Source organism: Mustelus asterias, unplaced genomic scaffold (assembly GCF_964213995.1).
Source record: "Mustelus asterias unplaced genomic scaffold, sMusAst1.hap1.1 HAP1_SCAFFOLD_1858, whole genome shotgun sequence".
NCBI classification, from domain to species: Eukaryota; Metazoa; Chordata; class Chondrichthyes; order Carcharhiniformes; family Triakidae; genus Mustelus; species Mustelus asterias.
In genome coordinates this window covers 37,238-53,329 of record NW_027591803.1, presented here as the reverse complement: position 1 = coordinate 53,329, position 16,092 = coordinate 37,238, and the positions used below count along the sequence as shown (strand labels likewise).

At 46.8% G+C, this 16,092-nt stretch overlaps 1 protein-coding gene across 1 annotated transcript in view; it reads right to left on the bottom strand.

Annotated features, from left to right (window-relative positions):
* The window catches only part of LOC144488783 (1-phosphatidylinositol 4,5-bisphosphate phosphodiesterase delta-3-like), a gene marked incomplete at its 3' end in the record, with an annotated part of 60,409 nt that overhangs the window by 13,680 nt on the left and 30,637 nt on the right, over positions 1–16,092 (bottom strand). Inside the window, exons 4-6 of the mRNA XM_078206882.1 lie at positions 13,571–13,772; positions 8,015–8,159; positions 1,492–1,644 (exon numbers count right to left, since the gene is read on the bottom strand). Of these exons, the coding sequence (XP_078063008.1) occupies positions 1,492–1,644; positions 8,015–8,159; positions 13,571–13,772 (500 nt within the window). The remainder of the gene's footprint in view (positions 1–1,491; positions 1,645–8,014; positions 8,160–13,570; positions 13,773–16,092) is intronic.

Here is a 16,092-nt window from a genome sequence, read left to right as displayed (position 1 = left end):
TCTCTGCTTCACCAGTGTGTCCCACTGGCGACGGCCATTTAATTCGAAAAAGGCGAGGCTTTCATCTGTCTCATTGAGCTGCCAGCCAATCGGAGGCCAGCAGTTGTGTGCCACACCGGGGTCAGTGGCCACTGCCGGTATTGCAGGGGGCCCAGAGAGAGGCAGGACCCTGGCGAACCACCAAACACAGGACTGTGCGGGATCCCTTTGGGGCCAGCCTTGCACGTTCCATGAGGAGGGAGGGATGTTGGAGAGGGAGGGGTGGAGGGTGGACATGGGGAGTCAAAGCTTTGAGGGATGGTCCTCTGGTGCACGGGGTCCGGGAAGGAGGCACCAGCCCTCTTTTCACTGACCAGCAGTCCACAGGGTTAATCCTGCCAGGCTACATGTTATCCCATTAAATTGGAGTGACATCAGGACAAGGCTCTTAATTTGGTGTGAATTGCCCACTTAAGGCTCTCAATTAGACCATGGGGTGGACCACGTGGTGCCCATGAAATTGCGAGGAGGTGGGTGGACAGGTGTAAAGGAAAGGATTAATATTATGTATTTGGTGTTGTTGTTAAATTGTTGCGCTGTCACTTCAAGAGTCTAGTCACGTGAATGGTTTGTGAGATCATTGGCTGCTTCGTGGGCTTTGCTGCAGTCTAGATCAAGCCTTGGTAGAGTTAACAGCTACTGAATAAACCTCTGTTTTAGTTTGCATCCAACCCTACTGAATGTTCTCTTACCCTACCAGTGCCATATATATCAGTTAACATCAGAAACACAATGCTGGCCTTGCCAGTGACATCCACAACTCATGAAAGAATAAAGAAAGGTGCAATCATCGAAAGAACTCCATAACCAAGACCATACAGGATTGAGATGTATTGGAGAACTCAAAGAGAAACTGCGGAGCTTGAATGTCTTTGGAAAGATCTTGGATAGCGCCTTTCAAACCCACGACCACTTCCATCTCAAAGGGCAAGGGCAGCAGATACATGGGAACACCACCTCCTGCAAGTTCCCTTCCAAGCCACTCACCATCATGACTTGGAAATATATCGCCGTTCCTTCGCAGTTGCTGGGTCAAAATCCTGGAATTCCCTCCCTAATGGCATTGTGGGTCAACCCATAGCACATGGACTGCAGTGTTTCAAGAAGGCAGCTCACCACCACCTCCTCAAGGGCAACTAGGGATGGGCAATAAATGCTGGTCAGCCAGCGACACTCATGTCCCACCAACGAACAAAAAAATGCCAATTGAAATCCGGGATTACTACTCAGATCTTGAAGAGGAAGAAAAGTATTTAAGACAAAATTCGAGAGTCACCAGGAGAGGAGTACTCACATCGACAATCTGTCTGCGCAACATTCTCCACCAGTTCTCCATTAATTACCCCCCACAGGACTCATCTGGCATTATCCCCATCCCAATGAGTCATCCACAGTCAATAAACAGAGTCAATACACAGAGAGACATGACACAGTCACTGGGCGCACGGTTACCTCGGGCGATGGAAGCTCATTCGGGTCTTTGCCATCGATCGGTGCGGATACCAGCATGTCGCCGAGAATTTCCTTTAAGTGCCGCGCCATGACTGTCTGCTGCTCCTGACCACAGTGATTCTCCAGGGACAGAATAACAGGATACGGAGAGACCTGGGGAGAAGATTCAAGAGGATTCCAGACATCAGCCAATCATAGGCAACCCCAGAAAACTACAAATATTTGTTGGGCAAATGATTAGAACGAGAGAAACATCAGTTCAGGGTTATACTCTGGAACAAGAAATAATTCAATTCATTCTCACTGTGCGATAGTTAGAATTTCTTCACACAAAATTTTTACTTTGCTTTTACAAGCTTTGTTTAATTCATATTATAGGATCATTCATTTATTTAGCACGATAACATGTGATTGTACACTGGGAGTGTGAATATACAGTGGCTGTGACTATACTCATAATTTATTCAAAAATGTGGAAAATGTGTTGGTAAATTGTCTTCGGGATGTTTGACATTGGAATGTGAATCCAGGCAGCTCTGTCTGGGAAGAAATCTCCGAGTTTTGAAAGATTTTTAAAAATCTGAGCATCTGTTCCCCCTCCATTGATTGACAGGCAATCTGCTTTCGAATGCAGAAGACAATGACTGTTCTTTCAATGTTGGTCTTTGGAGTTGGGAAGCTAATGCTTTGATAGTGGTGGCCGTTATGAATGCTTGGCTGAGTTTTACAACCTTTGATCTGTGGACACAGCTGTTTTAAGGGAATGAGGTTATAACACATATTCAGCCTTTGATATGGTTTGAGAGTACAAACGTGATGGCCAATTAAAGGATATTTTCCTTCAGGTGAAGAAGCTTCTTTTGTAGTAGAAGTTCAAATAAGTACTTTATTCCTTTATCGCAGGTTTATATCTTTATAATTTTAAAATAGTTCCCATTGCTAATGACTCCTGAGAACTGTACACAGTGGATACTGGGTGACACCTGGAGGATACCAAGGGGTAGCATGGGGTTGGGGGGGGGCACATGTTGATGGGGTACTGGTTGTGCTTTGTGGGGCTTTTTAAGTAATGTTGACAGCTGAGCTGCTGTGTTCAACAGAGACAAGCTTTCTAACCAGCCTGCCTCCACATCCACATCCCTGCTGCATTCCTCTGCAGATAGAAAGCTGCACTGCACTGAACCCAAGCCGTGAGTGAGGAAACCTGAATCCTGGACAAGCTCATGCACGGGTCAGGTGTGCATTTCAGAAAGTTGTATAAGTCGTATATTCCTAAACCTGCGCCACGCTTGGGTTTATGATTGTACTCAAGTGAGTATGTGATTGTTTATCCACAGAGGGTGTGTGATTGTACAGTCAGTGTGTGACTGTACAGTCAGTGTGTGACTGTACACAGTCAGTGTGTGACTGTACACAGTCAGTGTGTGACTGTACACAGACAGTGTGTGACTGTACACAGACAGTGTGTGACTGTACACAGACAGTGTGTGACTGTACACAGACAGTGTGTGACTGTACACAGACAGTGTGTGACTGTACACAGTGTGTGACTGTACACAGTCAGTGTGTGACTGTACACAGTCAGTGTGTGACTGTACACAGACAGTGTGTGACTGTACACAGACAGTGTGTGACTGTACAGTCAGTGTGTGACTGTACACAGTCAGTGTGTGACTGTACACAGTCAGTGTGTGACTGTACACAGTCAGTGTGTGACTGTGAACAGCGGTTGTGTGATTTTACACAGTGGGTGTACGACTGTACAGCACACTCTGTAATTTTATGATCTAATGTGCTGAACGTTGATTCCTTTCTCCTGATATTAATGGGGTGGCACCACTGGGTTGGTAACTTCACCACCTGTTAACACCAGCAATGTGGTGGGTGCCATTTTGAAAAGGGTGAAACACAGGGTTTGCAAAGGGTTACCTATTTCCGAGATAGCTCCCTTTAATATTGGGGTGTGAGACCGAAAAGGATTCTGGCCGTCATATTGGGGCACTGTCTGGACACAGTAAGAAGTCACACAACATCAGGTTAAAGTCCAACAAGTTTATTTGGTAGCATGAGCTTTCGGAGCACTGCTCCTTCATCAGGTGACCCGCTCCGAAAGCTCGTGCCACCAAATAAACCTGTTGGACTTTAACCTGGTGTTGTGAGACTTCTTACTGTGCCCACCCCAGTCCAACACCGGCATCTCCACATCATGTCTGGACCCAGTGCAGTGCTCACATCCAGTTCCATGGGCAGTGGGGGAGAGCAGGTCTTCCTAGCAGCATGTGCCAGATTACCTGTGTGGTTCCTGGGAGGAGGAGGAATGTTAAGGTGTCTTTTTCCAGAGTCTGATGGGATTGTTTTTCTGGATTTTAGATTTTTAAAATCTGCAGCTATTTTCTTTTTTGTGAATGTAATGTTTGATTGGGTGGCACGCAGGATGGTTCTTTAATACAGGAAACCACCACCCTTTCATTTCCTTTCCCTTGAATGGATGACTGAGATTACAATCTTCGAGCGGTTTCACACCCCTCCTTCTCAGAGGCTTGAATTGGGCAAACATTGATGTTGGTCCGTTAGTGTGACCTGGGCATCTGAATGAGTCAGTATGAGGAGGAGCTGATGTTTGCTCCAGGGTTGCCTGAGGAATTGGCGCCAGTGAAGAGGTTGATCATCATCAGCTGCCCCAGGAACATAGGAACAGGAGTAGGCCATTCAGCCCATCGAGCCTGTTCTGCCATTCCGCGATCATGGCTGATCTGTGGTTTAACTCCATATACCTGCCTTTGGCCCATTTATCCATCTCAGATTTAAAGATAGCAACTGATCTCGCATCAACTGAACTCAGGAGACTAAGTACATTTGCTATGTCCATTATGACTCTCACCAACTTTTACAGATGCCCCAAGAGAAAGCATTCTTTCTGGTTGTATTACAGCTTGGTATGGTTCCTGCTCTGCCCAAGACCGCAAGAAATTACACAAGATTGTGAATGTAGCCCAATCCATCACTGAAACCAGCCTCCCATCCATTGACTCTGTCTACACTTCCCACTGCCTCGGAAAAGCAGTCAGCATAATCGAGGACCCCACGCACCTGGACATTCTCTCCTCCACCTTCTTCCTTCGGGAAAAAGATACAAAAGTCTGAGGACACGTACCAACCAACTCAAGAACAGCTTCTTCCCTGCTGCCATCAGACTTTTGAATGGACCTACCTCATATTAAATTGATCTTTCTCTAACACTACATTCTGCACTCTCTCCTTTCCTTCTCTATGAACGGTATGCTTTGTCTGTATAGCGTGCAAGAAACAATACTTTTCACTGTATACACTGTGACAATAATAAATCAAATCAAATCAAAAACTGCTGTTTGTGGCAGAAAGTTCCAAATCGTTACCATCCTTTGTGTGTAGAAATGCTTCCTAACATCTCCTGAGGTTTCACGAATTGGGAGTTGGGAAATGTCAGGATAGAGACAGGAAAATTGGGAAATGGGGGGGATCAGGAAACAGAGATCGGAAACCGATCATAAGTCCCTGTGTGGTGTGCTGGATCCCGTCAAACAGCAGTGACTACCAGAGGTAAAGTAGGAAGCGGGTTTTGAATTTCAAACTCATCCTCGTGTGCCACGAGGGACATGGAATGTTTAATCCTTTGCTGAAGGTTTTGGCTTTTCAGACAATAGGAGGTAAGAGGGTGCCCATCACAGAGTCTTTCAGTCTTCAGCCTCCCTACTGCACTCTTGCCCTTTAGGGAAGGGTTAAAGATCAAAGGTGAAAGTTGAGATGTAAAACAGCCCCGGATGTTTGAATGGCCAGAGCAGGTTCAGAGGTTTGATTAGCCTCTTCCTATTCCCACATGCCACACTAGCTTTCCTCTACTTTCTCAGGAGACTAAGGAAATTTGGCATGTCAGTTCCAACTCTCACCAACTTTTACAGATGCACCACAGAAAGCATTCCTTCTGGTTGTATCACAGCTTGGTATGGCTCCTGCTCTGCCCAAGACCGCAAGGAACTACAAAAGGTCGTGAATGTAGTCCAACCCAACACACAAACCAGTTTCCCATCCATTGACTCTGTCTACACTTCCCGCAGCCTTGGAAAAGCAGCCAGCTTAATTAAGGACCCCACGCACCCCGGACATTCTCTCTTCCACCTTCTTCCGTCAGAAAAAAGATACAAAAGTCCGAGGTCACATACCAACCGACTCAAGAACAGCTTCTTCCCTGCTGCCATCAGACTGCCATCAGAATGGACCTACCTTGCATTCAGTTGATCTTTCTCTACACCCTAGCTATGACTGTAACACTACATTCTGCACTCTCTCCTTTCCTTCTCTATGAACGGTATGCTTTGTCGGTTTAGCGCACAAGAAGCAATACTTTTCACTGTATGTTAATACATGTGACAATAATAAATCGAATCAAATCAAGATGATTGTTACAGAGAGTGCTAATAATTGGCACAGTTCGTGCCATATAACACGTTCATCAGCAAAGTTGAAGCTCGTAAAATAAAAGAACAGTGACAGTAAGGATACCAGGTTAGCTGAGTGAGAGGGAGTCAAGAGCGGTGGTGAATGGTTGTTTTTTCTTGGGAGGAAGTTCCACACGGTGTCGGTTCCAGAAACACTGCTTTTCTTGGTTTAATAATAACCTCGCCTTGGATGTACAGTATTGTGAACTGTGGAGATAACAGTGTTTAACTTCAAAAGTAAGAAGTCTTACAACACCAGGTTAAAGTCCAACAGGTTTATTTGGTAGCAAATACCATAAGCTTTTGGAGCAGAGCTCCTTCGTCAGATGGAGTGGATATCTGGGTATTTGCTACCAAATAAACCTGTTGGGCTTTAACCTGGTGTTGTGAGACTTCTTACTGTGCTTACCCCAGTCCAACGCCGGCATCTCCACATCAAAACTTCAAAAGGACATAGGACAGGTGGTGGAATGGCAGATTAATTCAGGGAAGGGTGGAGTGATTCACTTTGATATGAAGGGTGTGAAGAGACAAGATAAAAGGCATTGTAATGATGCATGCTCACAGACTTCATTAGAAACACAGAAGGTGTTATGAGTAAAACAAACAGCAGCCTCATGGCTACAGCCAGCTCCCAAAATGTCTCTGTTTCCTAAGAAGCCTTTCTCGCCATGGGGTGATTCCACACTTTGAGTCCTGATTGGTTGCACAGACCATGTGACCCTTACTCTGCTGTGTTGCCCCTAAAGGGACAATCCTAAAGTAGGACCCTGACGGAGGCAATGAAACTGGAACAGGATCCAAAACTAAATTCATCAGTCTCCGGGAAAAGGAAAGGGAATTAGGGGAGGCAAGTGTTTCCAGAAATGATCCAAATGTGACAGGCAATGGGTGGGAATTGTGTTTGAACTCGTCCCGTTTAAAATGTGAAGCTGGAGCTTCTTAGAAGCTGAGAAGGAAATGGAGATTTGGGAGGAGCTGGGAGCAGAGGAAGAGGCTACTTAACCCCTCCAGCCTGTTCAGCCACCCAATCATCGACATGGGGTGGCACAGTGGCACTGCTGCCTCACAATGCCAGGGACCCAGGTTCAATCCTGGCCTTGGGTGACTGTCTGTGTGGAATTTACACGTTCTCGCCGTGTCTGCGTGGGTTTCCTCTGGGTGCTCCGGTTTCCTCCCACACTCCAAAGTTGTGCGGGTTTGGTTGATGGGCCATGCTAAATTGCCCCTTAGTGTCGAGGGGAATTAGAGTAAATGTGTGGGTTATGGGGATAGGTCCTGGGTGGGATTGTTGTTGATGGGCCAAATGGCCTCTTTCTGCACTGTAGTGATTCTATGACATCGCAAGTCCATGAGTTGGATTTTATAGGAGCCAGGATCCCTGTGCACAGCCACACCCCCCCTCACCCCCTCACCCCTTCCACCCAATCCCTGCCCCAGGCTCCCACTAAAACTCGGGATGAAGCTCCTCTACAATTCTGATGGCTTCACTGCAGTGATTTAACACCGGAAGCAATGTTAATTGCTTTAAGGGTTTCCCCTGTCTGACACCAACCCGCAAAGCTAAAGCTGTGCAGCTTCCCTCATAACGTGGGACTGCCCCTCCTGCAGATATTATACCAGCAGCAGCGAGTGAGACCCTGAACTTGCCATGAGGGTCTCAATAGGCTCAAGGGCAGCCCACCCAACACCTCCCCCACCTCTTCGAGAATATCAGACAAGCCGGGTGATGGGCAGTAGGCGGTGGGAATGCTCCCCGCTGGGTTTTACATACCCCTTCACCTTCAAACCCACTGACAGGGGAGCGTAACATCCAGCTCCACATAAACCTGCCTCAACTTCATATCCCCTTAGTGACTGTCAGTATTGAAAGCTCCCCCTGATCCCCCAGCACCTACAGCCTTTTAAAAAAGAGTATTCCTGATTCCCACTACACCGAGAGAAGAAATCTTTCTGCATTTTCTTGCTGAATGTCAAGGTTTAAGATTGTGCCCCCAACAGCACAGCGTGGATTTACCAGACTCTGGGAATGATCCCCATTGACTTACTGTGAAAGCGTAATCCCGGATGGTTGTGATGACGTCTTTGAAGAGAATTTTTGAGGTCAGTGTGTATCCGTGATAGATGATTGGCTCTCCATTTGTCCCCTCCCAGCAGTCCAATTCCACACAGCGACAGCCCCTCAGGAGAGCTCTGAAAAACATCCATAATGCATTGAACATTAACACCCACAACACACACTGAACATTAACACCCACAACACACACTGAACATTAACACCCACAACACACACTGAACATTAACACCCACAACACACACTGAACATTAACACCCACAACACACACTGAACATTAACACCCACAACACACACTGAACATTAACAATGTGATGCTGATTTCAGGTGAGAGATTACACACAAGGTGAGGTTTGTCTTCTCACACATTGTAATGGGCTGCTAACTTCACAAATATGTAAGGCTTGAATCAGTCACTAATGATGAAAGGTTAAAGACGAAACAAACTGCTGACATTTCAAATATCTGTAGGATTTTCTGTTTGCTGTTCTTGTTTCCTCACAAGTTGCGATATGGATCCATTATTGGCTCTGACCCCTCTTGGATAGGAGTTGCTGATTCCTGGGCATCCTCTCCGCCTCTCTTGGCATCCTGTTCAGTTTGAGTTGAGTGTGTTTGGTGTTTAGTTTCTGTTGAGTGTGTTTAGTCTGCAGGTTGTGTTGAGTGTGTTTAATCTGCAGGTTGTGTTGAGTGTGTTTAATCTGCAGGTTGTGTTGAGTGTGTTTAGTCTGCAGGTTGTGTTGAGTGTGTTTAGTCTGCAGGTTGTGTTGAGTGTGTTTAGTCTGCAGGTTGTGTTGAGTGTGTTTAGTCTGCAGTTTGTGTTGAGTGTGTTTAATCTGCAGGTTGTGTTGAGTGTGTTTAATCTGCAGGTTGTGTTGAGTGTGTTTAATCTGCAGGTTGTGTTGAGTGTGTTTAGTCTGCAGGTTGTGTTGAGTGTGTTTAGTCTGCAGGCTGTGTTTAGTGTGTTTAATCTGCAGGTTGTGTTGAGTGTGTTTAATCTGCAGGTTGTGTTGAGTGTGTTTAATCTGCAGGTTGAGTTGAGTGTGTTTAATCTGCAGGTTGTGTTGAGTGTGTTTAGTCTGCAGGTTGTGTTGAGTGTGTTTGGTGTTTAGTTTCTGTTGAGTGTGTTTGGTGTTCAGGGTGAGCTGGATGTGTTCACTACACCTCCCAGGTGAATCAATTGAAGGAATTGCATCATCTTTCCAATGTCGAATAACTTTCAGTCTAAAACCTCCCTCAGCATTAAACCTGTCCGTGTATTTTAACTCTCAATCTGTAACTGAATCAATGAGGTCATACTTGGCTTTATCTACCAGTACTGGTGTTTTGTGGATTTCATGAATTGTCACAATTCTGAGTTCCCTACATGCTGGGCAATCCTGGTACAACTGGACCATGTGTGTCTACTACATAGAAGACAGGTGACAACCGTGCAGAACTGTATTTTCTGCACTTCAGGGTTAGGGCTGTTACACAATGGATTGGTGAACCATTACCCACTGTCCACTTGCCTCTTATAGGTTGTAACATTGATTGCCAACTTTCACATACATATTCTCAAAGATAGAATCTTGGCACGAGCTCCCAAGTCAATCTTGAGATAAAGAATGTGCTTGCCATTCTGTTCGGGCCATATTTTATCGACAGTGGTCTAAGCTTCCAACTGGGTAACTGTCACCAGCACTTTGCTCCTGTTATAGTCTGGAAAGCCTGTTGGCTTTCAAGGTCAAAATGTCCTCCTCAGTGTCTTCTACGTGACCTAGTTTGCTGCCCATTTCACAAATACGTCTGTGCTTCGACTGATCTTTGGCACTCCTTTATGTTGCCGTCACTGTCTGGCATCTGCTTCTTGCTTGACTGTGCCCTGCTGTCGTCTTTGGTATAGAGGAATATGTGGACAATTGGGACTAGCTTAATGGCAAAAAATGGGCGGCATGGACAAGTTGGGCCAAAGGGTCTGTTTACATGCTATAAACCTCTATGACACCTCCACAGCCAGACTTTCTGCACCGTCACCCCCCAATGTCCCTTCAGCCTCCACTCACTGCAGTAGTCTCAAAATGCAGGATAGTTCCATGACTTATGTGCAAAACCTCACCTCCCATGTATCTAGCCCTGTCTTGGTACTTGGGTTATTTCCAATCATTGTCTGTCAGCCTGTAAACAAATCCTCGTATTTCCTACCATCCTGACCAGACTGTTGACTGTTTCCTGTTCCCTTCTCCCAACAAGACTTTCTCGAACCTGTCCATTGGGATTGTTTCTTCCTGTGAGAAATCGCAGGCTCTGCCCTTGTCATGAATCAACTCACAAAGTTGTCGGGCAATTCTCTGGGCTGCTGTTCTCGGAATGTCATTAACTCCAGTGGATGGATCCCGAAATTCGCCACAACTCGGCGCCGACCTTCCAGCATAGCCCAGGGTTTTGATGGTATGAATGTGATCGAGTTCTTCATTGCCAATTGCTATTGAGGTTTGAAACTCCAGCTGCTCGGGTTAAGCAGCTGCCAGACCCAAAAAGCATAACTCAAGTGGTTGGTGAAATAGCTTGAAATTGGAGAAGCCATCCAAGACTTTTCATCATATTAATGTTCCTTGTTTTTCCAGGATTCCTCTATGTTTTAAACTGACTTATCCTTGATGAAAAGCAGCTTTATGGATCAGCTATGTCTGCAGCCCGAGCTTCCACCATGTCCTGAGTTCTGGAACCTGGGCCTTTTTATTGGCTTGGCCCACAAATCACCGCATGGGAAAATGCACCGCAATGTCCTCACGGTTTTGCAGTTTTGCAGCTCCTAACTGAACTGACTTGTGTGGCCTGATTCGACCAGACAATAATTTCTGATTGACCACTAATCCAGTAACCCTCCCCTTCAGCTACTCACTTACCGGAGCACCAGGTGTTTCTTCCCTCCCTAACAGCACTGTGGGTGTTCCTACACCACATGGACTGCAGCGGTTCAAGAAGGCAGCTCACCTCCACATTCCCAAGGATAATTAGGGATAGGCAATAAATGCTGGCCTAGCCAGAACAAAGAGAAAAACTGATCACCAGCCAGACACTTTGTGGGTGTCCAGACTGGACTGCGGCCTCGGTTCACGCATGAAGAATCAGTGTGGGAAGTGGCTTTTGCTTGGCTAATGATGAAGTAGACTCTGTCAGTTAGAGCCCCAGGCCTCATCTAATGGGTGGGGATGGGCGGGCGGCAGTGGGGGAACATACAGCTGGTGCACAAATGTGGCCGGTTATGGGCCACAGCCAGGTTCAATTGGTGGAGGCTTCGGAGGAGGGGTTGAGGGTGGTGAGTACAGGCTGGCAGTGATCCTGAGGGGCTGCCCCTTCCATTCTCGCTCCTCTTGGCCCCAATGAGTTGATGGCACAAATGGAAGTGAAATGTGTGAGGTGATGCACTTTGGAAGGAGTAACAAGACAAGGGAGTACTCAACGAATGGCAGGACACTAGGAAGCTCAGAAGCGCAGAGAGATCTGGGGGTACTTATTCACAGATCCCTGAAGGCAGCCGGACAGGTAAATAGGGTAGTTCAGAAGGCATACGGAACACTTGCCTTTATCAGTTGTGGCATTGAATACAAGAGCAGGGAGGTTATGTTGGAGCTGTACGAAACTTTGGTTAGGCCAGAGCTGGAGTACTGTGTGAGGTTCTGGTCGCATCACTATAGGAAGGATGTGATTGCACTGGAGAGGGTGCAGAGGAGATTCACCAGGATGTTGCCTGGGATAGAGCATTTCAGCTCGGAAGAGGGGCTGAATTGGCTTGGATTTTCCTTAGAGCAGAGAAGGCTGAGGGGGGACATGATCGAGGTGTAACAGATTATGAGGAATATGGACAGGGTAGATAGGAAGCAACTGTTTCCTTAGTTGAGGAGTAAATAATGAGGGGGCATAATCTTAAGGGGAGGGGCAGGAGGTTTAGAGGGGATTGGAGGAAATGTATTTTTCACTCGGAGGGTAGTGGGAATCTGGAATGCAATGCCTGGGAGGGCGGTAGAGGCCAGAAAACTTACAACCTTTAAAAAATGAGCACTTGACTCTGTGGACCAGCCACATAAACACTGTGGCTACAAGATCAGGTCTGAGGCTGTGAATACAGCTGACAGTAACTCACCTCCTGACTCCCCAAATGTATCCAACATTTACAAGTCAGAAATCAGGAGTGTGATGGAATAATCTCCACTTGCCTGGATGGGTGCAGCTCCAACAACACTCAAGAAGCTCGACACCATCCAGGACAAAGCAGCCCCGCTTGATTGGCACCCCATCCACCACCTTCATGATTCACTGCCTTTGTTACTGAAGCACATTAACAGCAGTCTGTACACTCTGATATGTAGTGAAGCAACTCACCAAGGCTCCATCGACAGCAAACACAACCTTTATCGCCTTGAAGGACAAGGGCAGCAGATACATGGGAATACCACTACCCACAGTTCCCCTCCATGTTCCCCACCCCCCCATCATCCTGACTTGGAAATATATACCATTCCTTCACTGTCGCTGGGTCAAAATCCTGGAACTCCCTCCCTAACAGCATTGTGGGTGTATCTACGTCACATGGACCACAGTGGTTCAAGATGGCAGCTCACCACCACCTACTCCAGTGATGGGAAGTAAATTCCAGTCTTTGTGAGTGGCACCCATATCCCAAGAATAATTTGATTAAAAGGCCCCAGCACTGCCTGAGCTTGAAGGCAACAACAACGAATGAAAGGGCCAGAAGCACCGAGATATTTGATACAACGGCCTCTGACTGACATTCCTAATTGCTGCTAAATGAGGGACAGTTTATTTTTATTCCTTCATAGAATGTTGGCACCGCTGGCAAGGCCAGCATTTATTGCCCATCCCTAATTGCCCTTTAGCAGGTGGTGTTAAGCTGCCTTCTTGAACCACTGCAGTCCATGTGCTGTAGGTACACCCACAGTGCTGTTAGGGAGGGAGTTCCAGGATTTTGACCCAGCAACAGTGAAGGAACAGTGATGTATCTCCAAGTTAGGATGCTGAGTGACTTAAAGTTTAAAGTTTATTATTTATTAGTCACAAGTAAGGCTTACATTAACACATACATGGGGAGAACATGCAAACTCCACACAGACAGTGCCCCAAGCCGGGAATTGAATCCGGGTCCCTGGTGCTGCGAAGCAGCAGTATTGACCACTGTGTTGACTTGGAGAGGAACTTGCAAGTTGTGGTGTTCCCATGTCTCTGCTGCCCTTGTCCTTCTGGGTGATGGAGGTTGCGAGTTTGGAAGGTGCTGTCGAAAGAGCGATTAGCTGCAGTGCATCTTGTAGATGGTACACACTGCTGCTACTGAGCATTGATAGTGGAGGGAGTGAAGGCTGCTTAGTCCTGGATGGTGTTGAGCTTTTTGAGTGTTGTTGGAGTCACACTGATCCAGACAAGGGGAGAGTATCCCATCACACTCCCGATTTTATGTTTTGGCTCCAGCTCTGCTAAAACTGGGAGCGAGGTGACCCACACGCATTTCACGTAAGAACCTGATGATAGCTACCTAATGTATGCCTCAGTACTGCTTGGTCCTCCGAACTGGTCCTCCATCAGATAGGTGTTATGGGAAGAGGAGATGAAGTAGTGGCTGAGTGGCTGGGTCATGTCCTGGTAAACTTGGTCATGTTCAGAGTTAAACACGTCCCCATCAGAAGACAGCAGGTACATCATGAATCCATCTTGGGTCAGGAGCTGATGCTGTTTGGCTGAAAGGAAACAAATTCAGGATTACTATTAAAGGATAAAATTACATGATTTAGCATTTTAAAATTTCTGAACCCCAGCCCCATTCTGATGTTGTACCGAATCTCCATCACCAAGGTGCCAAGTGTGGGACCAATTTAAGGGTTCCTGCTATTCAGTAATTGGCTGTAACAAGTAATTCTGTATCTATTATATTGTATCTATTATTGGGCGGCATGGTAGCACAGTGGTTAGCACTGCTGCTTCACAGCTCCAGGGACCTGGGTTCGATTCCCGGCTCGGGTCACTGTCTGTGTGGAGTTTGCACATTCTCCTTGTGTCTGCGTGGGTTTCCTCCGGATGCTCCGGTTTCCTCCCACAGTCCAAAGATGTGCGGGTTAGGTTGATTGGCCATGCTAAAATTGCCCCTTAGTGTCCTGGGATGCGTAGATTAGAGGGATTAGCGGGTAAAATATGTAGGGATATGGGGGTAGGGCCTGGGTGAGACTGTGGTCGGTGCAGACTCGATGGGCCGAATGGCCTCTTTCTGTACTGTAGGGTTTCTATGATTTCTATGTAATGTGCATTTCCTGTAAATTCCAGCAGACACATTTCAACTGCAAATGAAACGCTTCTGGTCTCTCCAGCTCGGACAGGAGGGGAGAGGAGAGAGAGTGAGTACAAACTGATACTGTGATCACCCGATTTCCCAAATATGGGGCTGGATTTTCCATCAATCATCAGGGTTAGGTGTGGGTGAGTGGTTAAATAGGGCAAATGACCGTGGCATTTTAGTGTAACATCTGTCAGAAGCAGGGAAGGGAACAGTAACACGATGCTGCTGCTGAGTTCAAATGTGATATAAAAAGGGATTAATGGAACAGGGCCAGATCTTCCCAGAGTCTGGACTTTCAGAAATGTCGGATGGGACACGATTCTGGGATTCCTGCCCTCATTCCAGCTTTCCCATTTTTCATCAGCATGGCAGAAGGATGTGAGCAGCGAGCCCACACCCTAAAGTCCCAACTTGTCCAGGGACAGTTAAGGTCCATTCTCATGAGGGGGGAACGACAGGGCCACCATATCCAGTGCTCCCTACGTATGGAAAGACAGCAGGATGAAGAAAAAAAGGGATGTGTTTGATAGATATTAGTCTGAGTAGACAAGAGAGAACCAGGCTGAATAGAAATGCTCAAAGGGGAAGTAAAAAAGGATATAGCAGAAACAAAGACAGTTTATGAGGAGACTGGGAGCTAACATAAAAAGCAGTCCTAAAATATTTTCACAGACAGAAGTAGTGAAACGATGATTAGAGGGCACATGGGCTGATTACTGAGTGAAAAAGGGATCCACACATGAAGGCAACAGAAAAGCTGAGGAACGTAAGGGTGATATACCCCACACCCCTCACTGTAACACTCTGAAACAGCCCACACCCCTCACTGTAACACGCTGATATACCCCACACCCCTCACTGTAACACTCTGATATACCCCACACCCCTCACTGTAACACTCTGATATACCCCACACCCCTCACTGTAACACTCTGATATACCCCACACCCCTCACTGTAACACTCTGAAACAGCCCACACCCCTCACTGTAACACTCTGATATACCCCTCGCTGTAACACTCTGATATACCCCACACCCCTCACTGTAACACTCTGAAACAGCCCACACCCCTCACTGTAACACTCTGATATACCCCTCACTGTAACACTCTGATATACCCCACACCCCTCACTGTAACACTCTGAAACAGCCCACACCCCTCACTGTAACACTCTGATATACCCCTCACTGTAACACTCTGATATACCCCACACCCCTCACTGTAACACTCTGAAACAGCCCACACCCCTCACTGTAACACTCTGATATACCCCTCACTGTAACACTCTGACATACCCCACACCCCTCACTGTAACACTCTGATATACCCCACACCCCTCACTGTAACACTCTGATATACCCCACACCCCTCACTGTAACACTCTGATATATCCCACACCCCTCACTGTCACACTCTGATATACCCCACACCCCTCACTGTAACTCTCTGATATACCCCACACCCCTCACTGTAACACTCTGATATACCCCACACCCCTCACTGTAACACTCTGATATATCCCACACCCCTCACTGTCACACTCTGATATACCCCACACCCCTCACTGTAACACTCTGATATACCCCACACCCCTCACTGTAACACTCTGATATACCCCACACCCCTCACTGTAACACTCTGATATACCCCACACCCCTCACTGTAACTCTCTGATATATCCCACACCCCTCATAATAACACTCTGATATACCCACACCCCTCACT